This window comes from Microtus pennsylvanicus, chromosome 3, assembly GCF_037038515.1.
Source record: "Microtus pennsylvanicus isolate mMicPen1 chromosome 3, mMicPen1.hap1, whole genome shotgun sequence".
Classification (NCBI taxonomy): Eukaryota; Metazoa; Chordata; class Mammalia; order Rodentia; family Cricetidae; genus Microtus; species Microtus pennsylvanicus.
This window is the reverse complement of record NC_134581.1, coordinates 2,882,241-2,896,257: the sequence shown is the minus strand read 5'-3', so window position 1 is coordinate 2,896,257 and position 14,017 is coordinate 2,882,241. Positions and strand designations below refer to the sequence as shown.

General features: G+C 50.6%; 1 protein-coding gene across 15 annotated transcripts in view; it reads left to right on the top strand.

The window, feature by feature from the left end:
- The window catches only part of Trak1 (trafficking kinesin protein 1), a 179,602-nt gene that overhangs the window by 106,774 nt on the left and 58,811 nt on the right, over nt 1–14,017 (top strand). For 2 of the 15 annotated variants that reach the window (XM_075964117.1, XM_075964116.1), the window contains exon 1: nt 13,392–13,544. The exons of 9 other annotated variants lie outside the window; for them this stretch is intronic. In XM_075964117.1, coding sequence (XP_075820232.1) covers nt 13,433–13,544 — 112 coding nt within the window. In that variant the 5' untranslated portion in view covers nt 13,392–13,432. Of the gene's footprint in view, nt 1–7,906; nt 8,259–13,390; nt 13,545–14,017 lie in introns of those variants that run through there. 4 more of the 15 variants (XM_075964115.1, XM_075964123.1, XM_075964119.1 and 1 more) reach the window with 4 other exon arrangements.

Here is a 14,017-nt window from a genome sequence, read left to right as displayed (position 1 = left end):
GGCTCCCCACCCTACAGTCCTCATGGCAGCCACCCAGCTGTGGGCTCCCCACCCTACAGTCCTCACGGCAGCCACCCAGCTGTGGACCCGCCACCCTACAGTCCTCACGGCAGCCACCCAGATGTGGGCTCCCCACCCTACAGTCCTCATGGCAGCCACCCAGCTGTGGACCTTAGCCACCCAGCTGTGGACCCGCCACCCTAAAGTCCTCACGGCAGCCACCCAGATGTGGGCTCCCGACCCTACAGTGCTCACGGCAGCCACCCAGATGTGGGCCTGGGCACCGGTGCTGGAAGAATTCTTATTATCAGGGAGGTGACTGAAAGCTGCTACATGTGAAGATGCCCTACTGTCCTCGGACTCCTGGCCGTAGCACTGGAGAACGGGTTTTTCACACTCATGTCCCCATGTCTGTCATCTGATCAAACCAGGTTCCAGCAATGCGTCTTTCTCTCAAGAACAACATGGTTGGCAAGCTTTTCTGTGCAGATGGCTTTCTTGTGCTAATTCTGCAAGTTGGAGACAGCGGCCCCGGCTCGGGCCTGACAGCTCAGCCCTCACTGCCACTCTTCCAGGCTCCCATTGTTCAGCAGGGTTTGGGGTCTCTTGAGCCTGTGGCTTGTGTGTGTGTTGAAGTGATGGCAACAGCTGTGAGCTGCACTGGCCACGGGCGTGAGATTTCTCTCCAGACCTTCTGTGCTGGCAGGCGGTTTGCTCAGACCCGCTTAGACTTCCTACTGCCAAGACACGTTCTCTTCCCTACCTCTCCAGCTTCTCAGAGACCCAGGCTCTGTGTTTTGCCTTTCTCTCTGCTTGCAGGTGTTTCTATGAATGGCTGTTCCACCCCTGCCTTCCCTGGTGTCGGTGGGGTGGCCTGTGCCTGGAGTAAGAAGGAGCGGTTGGCAGCAAGCTGTTCCCTGCAGCCTGCCTTCTGCCATGAGGGTTCTCTGGCTGGCAGTGACATTTCAGCACTGAGGATTGGAGAGAGCTGGACCATTGTGCTGAGCCATGGAGAGCCCTCTCTCCTGCTTCCAGCCTCCGGACTCCAGCTGGGTGGGGCAAAGGCGGTCATGCTGTCTAAGGGACGGAAGGTCTAGAGCCTGGGAATGCGCTTCAGAGAGGACTTGGGGTCCTGACAAAAACTTGGATTTAAGCATGTCCTCCAAGTATCATTCTTCGCTTGGCAACTCATGTTTTCTCTTTTCCAGTAATGATTTTCTCTGTGTGTGTGTGTTTACATGTGCGTGTATATACGTGTTTACATTTGTGATGCAACACCTGTGGGTGTTGGGGAGGCTAAGAAGACAACTTTAGCCATCTTTCTTCAGACTCTGTTCATGGTTTTTGTTTGGGACAGGATCTCTCGTTGGCCTGGAACTCACCAAATATACTAGGCTTATATATATACTCACCAAGTATACTAGGCCAGTGAGTCTCAGGATCTGCCTATATCCTTTCCCCAGAACTAGGCCACCACACCTGGCTTTAAAAGCATTGTTTCATGTGTTTGGGTGTTTACCTGCATGTATGTCTGTGCACCATGTGAATACTTGGTGCCCTTGGAGGTCAACAGAGGTCATCAGATCCCCTGAAATTGGAGTCACAGACATTTGTGAGCCACCATCTGAGTGCAGGGAGTTGAAACCAGATCCTCTGGGAGCCTCTAGCCAGCCCACACACCCTGCTTTTTAAACAGAGATTCTGGGGATCAAGTTCAGGTCCTCACTTTAAAAGCTGAGTTACCACCCAGCCCATTTCCCAGTCTTTACGGCTGATAAAGATGTTGCCATCCCCCAGTAGCCGCATTAGCTCTCTAGCACGGGGACGGATGGCCACTTAGCTGGTGACGTGCGGTCACTTCTGGTTCTGAAGGTCAGGAGCCGGAGTCCAGGGGGCTGTGATCGCTCTTTCACTCTGGCCTTGGAGACCCTGCTCCAGTCCATCCTGTGACTTGCCACTTTCTCTTTGAAGGACACCTGCATTGGATTTGGTCCCCTTTAATTTTGGGTGATTAACTCAGACCCATAGCTTTCATTGGTAATTTTTTTCTTTTAAATCACATTTTCTCTGTCTTTCTCTCCCTGGTGGTGGGAGGGGCACATGCAGGCCACAGCACAACTGTGGAGGTCAGAGGACACCAGTGAGAATCGGTCCTCTCCCTCCACCCTGTGCGTCTCACGGACTGAACTCTGGGCTGTCTGGCCAAGTGGCAAGTGCTTTTTTCCACTGAACTGTCTTGATGGCCCAGGAGGTCAACCTTCACACGGGTCTTCAACCCTCAATCTGGTGTTCTCTGCAGGGAGACTGGATTTGTGTTTGTGAGCCTAAATGCCATGACATACCCCATTGTCCCAGATTCCGGCTCCATCATCCTGGGATCCTCATACCGTGTCCTGCTGTGACTGTTAACTGGGTCCTTTACACTTTGGCCTAAAGAGTTTACCCCACCCACCCCATGTGGGACCGACCGCTCTCCTCCAGAGCCTTCTGAGGCTCCGTCACCTGCTGCCCTGGGTCTGCCCTCCTCCCGTCTAGGTGTCAACTATGCCCACAGTGCCAGGTCTTTGGTTTTGGTCCCCGTGTCCTCATCCACATCCGGCTGGTGTATTCATAGCCACGCAGCACAGAGGCCCATTAGTCAGTCTTCCAGAAGGTTGGGTGGCAGGAACGGAGCAGTGAGGTACACCTACCCGACTTCCTGAAATGGATTAAAATAGCTCTCTGTTAGTCTTCTGTCCTGTGTATATCAGCTGGCGTGTTCCCTGCTTGCCTTTTTTTGGATATTCTCTGTAGTGTCATGGCTTTCACTGACGACACCTGTTCCCTTTAAAAATAATTCACTGTATTTTCCCTACAGTATTTCAGTTGTCACAGTTTGGTCCAGTTGTTTTAAGTTGGCTCTGTCCATTCTCTCTTCCAGAGACCTTTGGGAGTAGCCTTTGCTTCCTCTGACCTGGGTTACAGACCCATCATGATTCTTCCCTGCTCCAGGCTGTGGAGTCAGCAGCTCTGCAGGGAACCTGAGTGTTCCCTGATTCCAGCATAGGTGTTGAAGTGCCCATGCCCTGTTGTAGGGGAGGGGTATCCTTGCCAGGCCTCACCATGGCAAAGCTGGGAGCAGTGTTTCTTACCAGTATCAACAAGTCACAACAAGGACGTGGCAGGTGGAAACCAGGGATCCCCTGGGAACAAACTGGCTGGCTAGGCTAGCAGGATCACAGGTTCTGGTTTTAATGGGAGACCCTGTCTCGATGTATGTGAGATGGGGAGTGACTGAGTAAGACACCTGATGTAACTTCTGACCTCCACATGTATTTGCACACGTGGGTGCGTGTACCCGTGCACACCTGTGAGCATGCATACACACACACACACACATGCAATTAAGAAGTTCCTTGTCCGTGTGCACACAGTGGGGTCTGACGGTGAAGTGTAGCAGAAAGTGCCCACTTCAGAATTTTATTTTAGATGTGTCTGTTATATGACTGTTTTGTTTTGTCTGTGCATCATTTGTAGTATGTGGTGCCCAGGGAGGTCAGGGGATTGGAGTCCCTGTGACTGGAATTGCAGGTGCCTTTGAACCATCATGTGGGTGCTGGGAACTGAACCTGGGTCCTCTGCAAGAGCAACAAATGCTCTTGAACCCTGGGCCGTCCCTCCAGCCCCTGTGCTGTACTCTGATCTTTTAATCATCCTTGCAGAGATGTAGATGGATCATTTTCTCCTTCAGAGCCCCTTGGCTGTGCTGCTCCCATTGGAAGGCCTTTCACTTATGCTCACTGATGCATTCTTGTCTGTCTCCCCACCCTGTGTGTGTGTGCATGTTCTCCTTCTCTGTGTAGTATGGTATGCTAACATGCGTGGGCATGTGTGTATAGGCGCACAAACGTGTGTGCATGCATGTGGAAACCAGAGGTTGGCCTTGGTTGTCTTCTTTAATCAGACTTTGCTTTATTACTGAATAAGGGTCTGTGGTGGTTTGAATGCAATTGGCCCCCATGATCTCATAGGGAGTGGCATTATTAGGAGGTGTGGCTTTTTTGGAGTTGGTGTGGCCTTGTTGGAGGAAGTGTGTCTGGGGGTGGGCTTTGAGGTCTCCTTTGCTACACCTTTGCTCAGTGTGACACTCAGACCACTTCCTGTTGCCTGTGGATCAAGATGTTGGACTCTCAGCTCCTTCTCCAGCACCATGTCTGCCTGCTACCATGTCCCACCATGATGATAACGGGCTAAACCTCTAAAAATGTAATCCACCCTAATTAAATGCTTTCATTTATAAGAGTTTCTGTGGCTATGATGTCTTTCCTAACAACAGAAGAGCCTGGAGCTGGTCTGTTCGGCTAGTCTAGATAGATCCCCTTTCTCCACCTTCAGAGTGCTGGGGTCACAGGGGGGGGCACTTCAGCTGCTTTCAGCTGGGTGCTGGGAATCCAAGCTCTGGTCCTCACGTTTGCACAGCGGATGCTTTAGCCGCAGGGCCATCTCTGCAACCCCCTTTCCAAATCTTAAACATTGTAGTGAGTATGTGCAGTCTTTGCACCGTGCTTTGCTGCGTAGGGGTGTTTGCTGCTCCTGCCAGCCCGTGACTTCCTCTCTGCTGCAGTGTGCGCCACGATGCTCCTTACGAATGGTGGTACTTCCATCTCCTCTGCCTAATCCTAGCTGGGGTTTGTACCTTCCGTTGCTCAAGCTGGCCGTTTCCTTTCTATAAAGAGTTAGTGATGAGAATGCTCTTAACTAGCATTTCTTGTTAACTTGCCCTGTCCTAAGTCCATGCTGATGTCAATCAGCTCAAGCCCCGCCCCATTCCTGGAGCATCACCTCCATTTAACAGATGTCACTGGTGTCTCTAGCAAGGTCAGAGACATTGATCAAGGTGTGTGAACCAAACCTCCACCTGACCCCACCAGCCCAGGATCTGACCTGTGAACTAATGCTGTCATCCACCCACTGATTAGTTTTTGTTTGTATACGTGACGGGGCATAGATAAATGTTAGTGAAATTCATAGCCTTGTAAGGCCATTGCTCAGCTGTAGTTGAAAGAACTTGCAGCTTCCCTGGAGATTTCTACGACACTCTAAGGAACTTCTTTTTCTTGTTTCTCATTTTTATTTGTATGCATGTGCATGTGGTGCACATATGCAGCTGTACACATGTGTATGCAGTACCCATGTATACAACTGTACGCACATGTATGCAGCTGTGTCCACCTTTGTTCCTCTGAGTCCAGAGGTCAGCACTGGATCCTCCTTCTCTTACCCTCCATTTTATTTTGGGGCCAGGGTTTCTCTCTGAACCGTTTCAGACAGACCAGAGACTAGCTATTTAGTGAGCACCACTGATCCCCCATCTATCCCATAGGTTTGAGGGCCATTTCCAGCTTTAAAAATAACAAACCCACGGGTGCCGTGGGGATCTGAACTCAAGTCCTCACGCAGATGGAGCCACCACTTTGCTCCCGGAGCCGTCTTTCCATACCCTCTGGTTTCTCTGTACAGCCCTGGCTGCACTGGGACTCACTCTGTAGACCAGGCTGTCCTCAAACTCACAGAGATCACCTGCCTCTGTCTCCTGAGTGCTGGGATTAAAGCGTGTCTTTAATCTGTCTGGCTCCCCCGTACCCTCTTGATCTTTTACCACTCCCCCCCTTTATTGGAGCTTCCCAAACTGATAGAATGAAATGATTTTGTTGGTTTTTAGGGAGTCTATTAATGGTTCATTTAATTATAAAGCCTTTCATCTTTTTAAGAAGCTCTTTATTTTATGTGAGGGTATGGTGAGGGTGTGCCACATATACAATTGCTGTAGTGTTTAACGTAAGGAACTGGAGCATACCGGACATTGGCATCCATGGGGTCTGGAACCAGCGTGATGCCATGAATAGTTAGTATAAATATGCTGTGTGATCTCCCAGTTCTACCCATTTTTGTAGTTATCGTCCATATTGCAATTATTTGTATCTATGTGTATGTGCTTGTGTGAGTTTATGTATATCACATGTGCGCAAGTGCCCACGGAGGCCAGAGGAAGTTATCACACACAACCCTGGAGCTGGAGTCATAGGTGGTAGCGAGCTGCCTGGTGTGGGGACTGGGAATCAAACCCAGGTCTCCTGCAAGAGCAGGAAACAATCTTAATTATTAAGCCTCCTATCAAGCCTCTCTAGAGACTTTTTAAAAAGCAATAAAATTTATTAAACATATTCACAGAATCTCTCATATTTGGGCGTTAAAATAAAGATTTTCAATTTCAGAATTTCCATGAAAAAGCATTTGTTGTGGTGGGTTAAGAAGTGGAGACATATTTGGAGGTCAGAGGATGGAGCTCCTGGCATTTATTAGGTCAGGGTGCTGCAGAATGTTCTGGAAAGCCAAGGGCCGTCTTCCATAAAGAATTCTCTCAGTGTAAGCATTGTGGCTCAGATGAAAAGGGATCCTAGCAGTCGGGAGCCAAGGGATAGATAGCACAGGTCACAGTAAGGGAAGCAGCTTACAGTCCTGCTCTAGGGAAAGGTTTCCCCTATGTAACAGCTCTGCTCCGGCTTCCCCAGCAAAGTTGTAACAACTCAGCACCACCAGAGGAAGGTTTCCCTGGCGAAAGTGTTATGAAAGTGATACAACCCCGCTCTGCTCCCTACGCTCCATCTCAACTCCAGGGAAAGGTCTTCACCCAAACCTCACTCAAGAGCTGAATTGGGAGGGAAGAGTCCAGGAGATTGGCTGCCTCTACCAGGGTGGGAGAAGAGCAGCCAACTGAACAGGTGCAGGGCTTATGTAGGGCTTCTTAGGGGCGGAGCTTTTCCAGGGAGAACAGGGATTGGTCAGTTTTCCCTGCTCAGGTATTGCTTAGTTTAGTTGGTCAGGAGCAGAGGTGGTTGATTTCAGAGCCAAACTGTGTTTCTCTCACAGGTCTTTTTTAGCTTTTTGACTAGAGTTTTGGGACCAGGGCATATTTCTTTCACTGGCTCTCATTCTAGGGCTAAAGTGTGTTTCTTTGGCACTGGTTTCAGAGTCAGGATGTATTTCATTGGTTCTGGGTTTGGGGCTAAAGTATTTCACTTGCTCAGGTCTCAGAGCCAGGGTGGGTTTCTTTCATTGGCCCTTTTACCCTCCAGTAAGTCTAAAGAGATCTGTCCCATTATCCAGTGTTTCATTTTTATAACGAAACATTTTAAGCATGCCAAACATTTAGAACTAAGCTTATTCACTTTTTCCCCCCACGGATGCAAACCATTCTATGCTCTTACAGAGTCTCGAAACCCCACTGCCTCACTCCTTCCACAGGGCATCCACCTCCTGGTAACTGTTCTTGGTCGCACACCTAAGCTGCAGGCCCCTTGTAATGGCGGCCCCCTCTGCTTGTATGTTGCTACTTGGATAGAAGTTTGAATAAAGACACAAGCATAAATAATAAATAATAATGAATATGGGTGAACGTGTTTTCATTCGAGGCTTCTTTAACTGGTGTTTGTAAGTTTTAAAATAAAAAAAAGATAGGAAGGGCTGTTAAATATTTTTAATTAAGTCGAGGAAAGAAAACTAAAATCAGTTCTTTGCATCTTAAAAGGTGGCCGTTTTCAGATGCAGAAAAACAGCTCTTCGGAGTGACCCAGGTTTAGGCACTGGAGCCCGGCCTCCCACCTGAAAGAGAGGAGGTGGCTCTAACCCCGCCCACATTCTTTTCTTATTGGCACCTCTGCTCCCAAGATCCTAGGAAGACATTTCCTTCATTTCTGTATCATTTTTCAGAGCTGGCCTGTTTCTATGGCAACGGTTAGATTGAAAGCTGAGCAGAGAGCTGCGGGGGGGGGGGGGGGGGGCGAGGCTTGAGGGAGCCAGCGGGTGGTGGTGTGTGTCTCTGACGTCACCCTCGGTGCGTCGGGATAGGCCGATCCCAGCTACTCCCTTTCAGGGCCGCTGTCTAGTGTGCTTCATCCGCCAGGCTTGCAGGGTCTCTCCACTGCTCAGCCTCCGCCTCTGCTCCCCATCCCCCGCCCCTGTAGAGTCTTCCTTGCCTCTGCCCCCTCGCCCATCCTGGCTCCAGACTATCATTAAGAATGCACAGCCAAATTCTGCGGTGTTTGGGGATGCTCTTCTGCCGGGTGTTCTGGAAGGGCCGGGAGGCATGGCAGCGTTTGACTTGACAATTCATGGCGCCGTGAAGTCCGTTCCTTCCTCTGCAAGAATACTGACTATGCAGAAATTCACTGACACGGATTATTATGAGCTGGATTGGTATTATGAAGAATGCTCAGACGGTAATTAAGGCCCCCGAGAGAGGGCAGCGGCATAGTATCTCTAGGGGTGGGGTGGGGGTGCCGAGTCTTTCCCGGGGAGATGGGGCACAGGAATTGGCATCACCAGAAGGCACAGCAAGCGTGACAAGGGGATGGCAGGTGGGCAGGGCTCGCTCTTGACGGTGGATGTTTCTTCCCGTGCACAGTCATTTTCTTGGAATGGGGAGGTAAAAGGGTTTTGGTGCTGGATCCTGGGTTTGCAAGTGCAGGGCTGCTGTCGGACTGGATTTTGGTGTCTGTGTATGTTGTGTGTATAGTGAAAGTGTGTCCCCTGTGCTCTACTCTGGCGGCTGGCCCAGGGCACTCGAGGCTGGAAGCTGTGTTCAGGAGGTCAACTGTAGGTAGGCCTAGTAGAATCTTCCTTTTTTTAAGCTAAGACCTTGGGGCTGGGGGTATGGAGAGGCTGGAGGAAGGCAGAAACAGCTTCCTCAGCAGCGGGTGATTCAAATGAATTTCGCTGGCCGCGTTGAGCACAGATGGGGCCCAGGAGAGGACAGAAGGGGGCAAAGAGAGAAATCACCCTCTGGGGCCGTCTAGGTTTGTGTAGAGGGCGTGGCCCATTTTTGGGGAGGCTGCTTGGTAGCTAAAGTGTGTGGCTGGACAGGCGTCAGCAGGTTTCAAGTACAGGGGAGACAGTGTTCTGGGAGGGATTGCGAAGGGAGGGCCTTGCTGGGAGGCAATATTGTGGATTGTAAGGTCCTCTTGTTTTTAGTCTCTCCTTGCAAATGACCGTTAAGCCAGAAGCCTGTACCAAAAAAGACAGTGTGCCCACTTTGGAACCTGTTCTTCAGTAGTGAAGTCCTCTCAGGTCCCTCAAGCTCATCAGGAGGCAAGGTTGAGTCCTTACTAATTGACTCACAAGTTTCCAATTGCTCCAGGCGCAACTACATTTCAAGACCCTGTGTGACATAACAGGCTAGGAGCTGGCCTAGTTAGTAAGCTAAGAGCTGTGTGATTATCTGCTGTCTTCTGACACCGAGCTGTGGACTGCAACAGAGACCAGGAGGCTTTCTTGGGCCATGCTCTGAAAAAGCATAGAGAAACTTTACCCTGTCCCCTGGCAGTGGGTGGAGCTGGCGCGTGGGTCTGTCTGAGCTGCAAAGCATTCTGGATAACGAGGAGTGAGGTGCCTGTAGTCTGTGGGGAAAGGATGGACGTATTCTTTTCCTGACTATGTAATTTTCTAAAAATCAAGCTACTATCCTGTTACTACCCTGCAAGAGACAGTGTGGAGTTCCGTGTTTTGGAAGCCACCACTGACCCCCTCTGGTTTTCTTGATTTGTGGGTCACCAGATGCACCATGACTTTTAAGAACGCTGTTCATCTCGTCCCCCAGGGTCCCATTGGTGTAAAGAGCTCGGGTTCCAGTGGGTGAGCTGGGTGTGTCCCTGAGCCATCCTAGGAGTTGGGGAGGAGCACTTAGTGTCCAGACTAGTGACTGCTGCCCAGTTCTCAGTGAAGCCGCTGCTCGTTGCCTATGGAGAGGCACGGGAGAGCCGTTCTTACCCGCTGTCCACCAGGACTTTCTTCAAGGTTCTCAGCGGAGTCTCTGGGCTCCAGGCATCCTGGTGGGGTCCTTTCTAAGAGTGGGGGAAGTAGAAGAGAGGTTGGCTCACCACCCCAGGATCAATAAATATTGATTGCCAATTGATTGGCATTGGCGTCTAAGCATCTGGAGAGCCAAGATCTTTGGCTTTTTGACTTTGACTGTGTTGTCAGGTGAAGGGGAGGAGGTCGCTGGGACTGGAACAGGCGGCATGTTCTTAATCCTGTTTAAAGAGAGCAAACATAGGACGGAAGGGTCTGGGCTCTAGAAGGTGCCTGTTCAGGAACCCCACAAATGATGACTTGGGGTTGTTTAAATATTTTTTATTCCTTCTCCTTCTTATATGTGTATGGGCTGCCAAGTGCCCTTGAGGAGGTCAGAGGGCAGTGTTATGGAGTTGGTTCTCTCCTCCCACCACGGTGTGGCTCCTAGGGGTTGAATTCCGGTTGCCAGGCTTGCAGAGTGAGTGTTTGCATTCAGGGCGCCATCCCCTGGTGTACCGTTTCTAATGAGTTGTGTTCTCCCTGGATTCTGGCAGGTTTTTCCTTCTTTTGCATGACTTCTCTCACTCAGAAAATCGTGAGACGCTTGCTTTATCTGTCCTTATCATTTGGCCTTTGAGTCAGTACTGAGGGAAGCTTCAAGGAACTTTCCGTGATAACAGCACAAGCTGCGTCAGTGTTCTGAACAGGACGCGAGGTCATCATTTATGTCGGGGGTCCTGACTCACACTCGATGGGCAGATCTGTACCAGGGACGCTTCTCTACAAGTCGGAACTCGGGGCCAGCTGTATTCTCCTGACCGCTGCGGTCCAGGAGCGTCTCTGCTGGTGCCGCGTTACTGTGACCGTCCCCTCCTCTGTTCAGACCTATTGGTTTTGCTCAGACACACAGTCAGATATTAAAGGGTGTGACGGGCCTCCGGGCGGCAACTTATCTTAGTTCGTTGCTCGGTGCCTTAGAAAGATTTGTCGCCATCCAGCACACTTAGCTGAGCTGCTGGAAAATCCATCCGCATGTTCTCAGAATTTACAGTCTAACTTGGAGCCCAGTAGCTTATGTCGGGTAAAGTCTTATTAGTAGCATTTTTTTTTGAGACAGATTCTCTAGCCCAGGCTAGCCTTAAGATTGCTTTGTAGTCATGAAGACCTTGAACTTCTGATCCTCCTGCCTCCACCGAGAGAGTGCTAGGAGTGCAGTTTAGAGGGCATGAGCAGATCCTTGGGGGAGACGGCCCTCAGAAGGGCCAGCTGCGCTCCGCTCTGCGGGGACCAGTGACCCAGGCAAGAGGAGACAGGAGTCCTGTCTGTTCACGCAGCCTCTGGGTCTCCCACTAGAGCGATGTTACTGTGAGAACGAGGGAGACCCCGAGGAGGCATGGAGGACAGTACCTCTGTTGGGGGGGACGTGGGTAAAGGGTTAGTGTCTGGGGGTTCCGGATGAACAACACGTCACAGCTTTTCTGTAAGCACTGGCTTTGCCCAAGGAAGTACGGAGCAGCCGCTGTTTGGCACTGCGGAGGTGCTCTGTGCCTGTAAGCGCTTTCCTAATTGAAAGTAAAGGAGCTTTTTTGTTTGTTTTGTTTTTAGGTAGGGTCTTGCTTGAGCCCACTTGAAGTAATCCTCCTGTTTCACTCTGCCAGGTGAACCCCGCCAGGTGCTGGGTTTGCGGACATGAGCCACCACACCCAGCCTGGAGGAAAGATTTTTTTAAACTTTGCTATCCTAAGTGTTTCTTATGTGTGCGTATGTGTAGATAGGTAGATAGGTGGGTGACTCAGACAGTGTTGCCAGAAATAACCTCAATTTAAACCAAAAGATGACTGTGAGCAGCTCGACGATGGGTGCAGTCTCTTGAGTTTTCCTGTGTGTGAAGGGCGCCTTTGCTGTCGTTTATCTCCTGGGCACAGCATCCTGCGCACCTAGTAGTCACGAGATGAGTCACCAGGTGGAGAGGTCTCCCCATCCTGTGCTCCTCCCCACTCTTTCGAGTAACCGACCAGATACCCATGCTCACTACCTTCAGAACTTAGGCAGTAAGCATGACTTGGTGATGCTTATTGAGATTAAACTGTTTTTTTTTCTTAGTGTGTGTGTTTGAAATATAGTCTTGCTGGGTAACTGATGCTGGCCTTGAACTCAGGGTGATCCTCCTGTGTTAGCCTCCTAGGTATGGGGGAATACAGGCGTGTGCCACCACGCCCGACTTTTGTTTTAAAAGTGTTGTCTTTAAAGCTTGTATGCATAATTATTTAAAAAATTTGAAATTCTAATTTTAAAATCTGCCTGTGGTTTTCTGTGACATCTTTTCTGAACAACGCGATTTAATGTGTTACAATGGAGCAGTCATTTTGAAGTTCCAAAAATTTAACCGAGGTACAACCTACCCCTAGTTAGAATTTTTAAGTGAAATCATGATCCTTGTGGCTTCCTTCCTGGCACTCTCGAAGGCAGAAATTCCATGTGGCAGGCGGGCAGTCTCGTCAAGGATGCAGAATCCTCACTTAGTCCCTCAGCCTCCAGGCTGAATGAAACCCCCCTCTCAGCCTGCATAGAGCATTTTTGCTGCTCAAGCATCCCTCCTGGTTACTTGGCAGAGGGTCACAGCCAGGAAGAGGTCAGGAGGTATAGATGGGGGGGGCAGTCACAGTGCAGCTGGGAGAGGCTGAAGCCTGGGAGTTACAAGATGGGATGCTCAAAGAGGCTGCTGCTGGCTGGGGCTGCCTCAGAGGGCATTTGATCCGAGTGTCTGTGTCAGGGGCTGTCCAGGTACACCTTAGACTGTGCGTTCTTCCTTACGGCACCATTGCAAGCTGTTACGCTTTTGAGTTTTCTCTTGTCTTGTCTAGCAGTGAGAGAACTCTCTTTGGGTTTGTGGACACAGTTTGAAGAGGAATGTGGGGTTTATAGAACACAGTGTAATGAGGAAAACAGGTACCACTCGTTACACCAAAGGAGGGCTCAGACCATGGGTGGTTCCCACATATCCTTCTCCTTTTGCGAGAAGTCGGGGTCTCTGCCTTCCCCGGTTCCCACGGTCCTTCCCCCAGCACATTCTCCTCAGATTCCTAAGCACACCCACAGGAAGTCCCTCAGCAAAGAGGTGTTGGGCAATGCTTCACCTGGGCAACTCCACCAGCGCCTTCCTGCAGACAGGTGTACCTACATGAGGCGTGGCTGGTGTTTTCTCAGTTGCTACGAAACTTCCAGGAAGCTACCATTCCTGTTCTTCTCGTGGGGGGAGAAAGGCCAAGAGTTTGCCTCATGGTACATACTTCCCTTCCTGGCTTCCCTCTGTGCCAAGGGCATTTGGTAGGGCGCTTCCATTCCAACAGGTGCTCGCTCTGTGGGGCCCCTCCTCCAGGGTCCTGTGAGCCACCCTGTCCTTCGTTCTCTCAGTGATGCTGGGCGGGTGGCCCTGTGCACACCCGCCCACTCCTGCTGAGCCAGGGCATGTCTGCGACCCTGTCTGGAATCCAGCATGTGCCCCTTGGGCACGGGCCCCGACGGCTCCTCTGGACAGGTGGCCAAAGGCTCTCCCAAGGACAGGCCCTTAGGACAATGTTTCAGACTTGGGGTGCCTTCAACAATGTCCCTGAGAGATGTGGGAGGGGAAGAGGAATGTTTTGAATGCGACTGCCAGGATGACGAGAAGGCAGCCACCGCTGAGCAGCTCGATGTCCTGGACATCTTGGAGGAGGGTAAATTCTACGTTCTACTCCTGTCTCAGCCTTTCCTGTTAGTGTCCAGAGGGTCCAGGCTGGTCACGGATGCTACCGCATTCTTTTACTTTTCAAATAAGTTCTTAAAGGAGCGGGTGTGCAAATGGCTTGCTGTCCAGGTGGGACACCAGGTAAAGCAGCACCCTGGGCTCCCTGGGACGTCTCGGCATCCCCAGAAACCATGGCTCTGGCCTTTTGCCCGCTAGGGTCTCTATGCAGGTGTAAGCATCGGCAAGCACTGTGTGCCGTTCCGCAATCCGCCTTTGTGGTTTATGCTTTTGGTTTTGAAATCATGGGGTCTGGGTCTGTTTGTCTCTCTGGATTCCAGCACTGGTTTAGCCAGTCGGTAGTGAGTCGATGGGCTCAATGGGCTCGAGAGAATTGGTCATCCTTCCCACCAAGCAGAGTGTATTCAGCACTAATCACTCTTTTGAAATGTAGATTTTATTCTC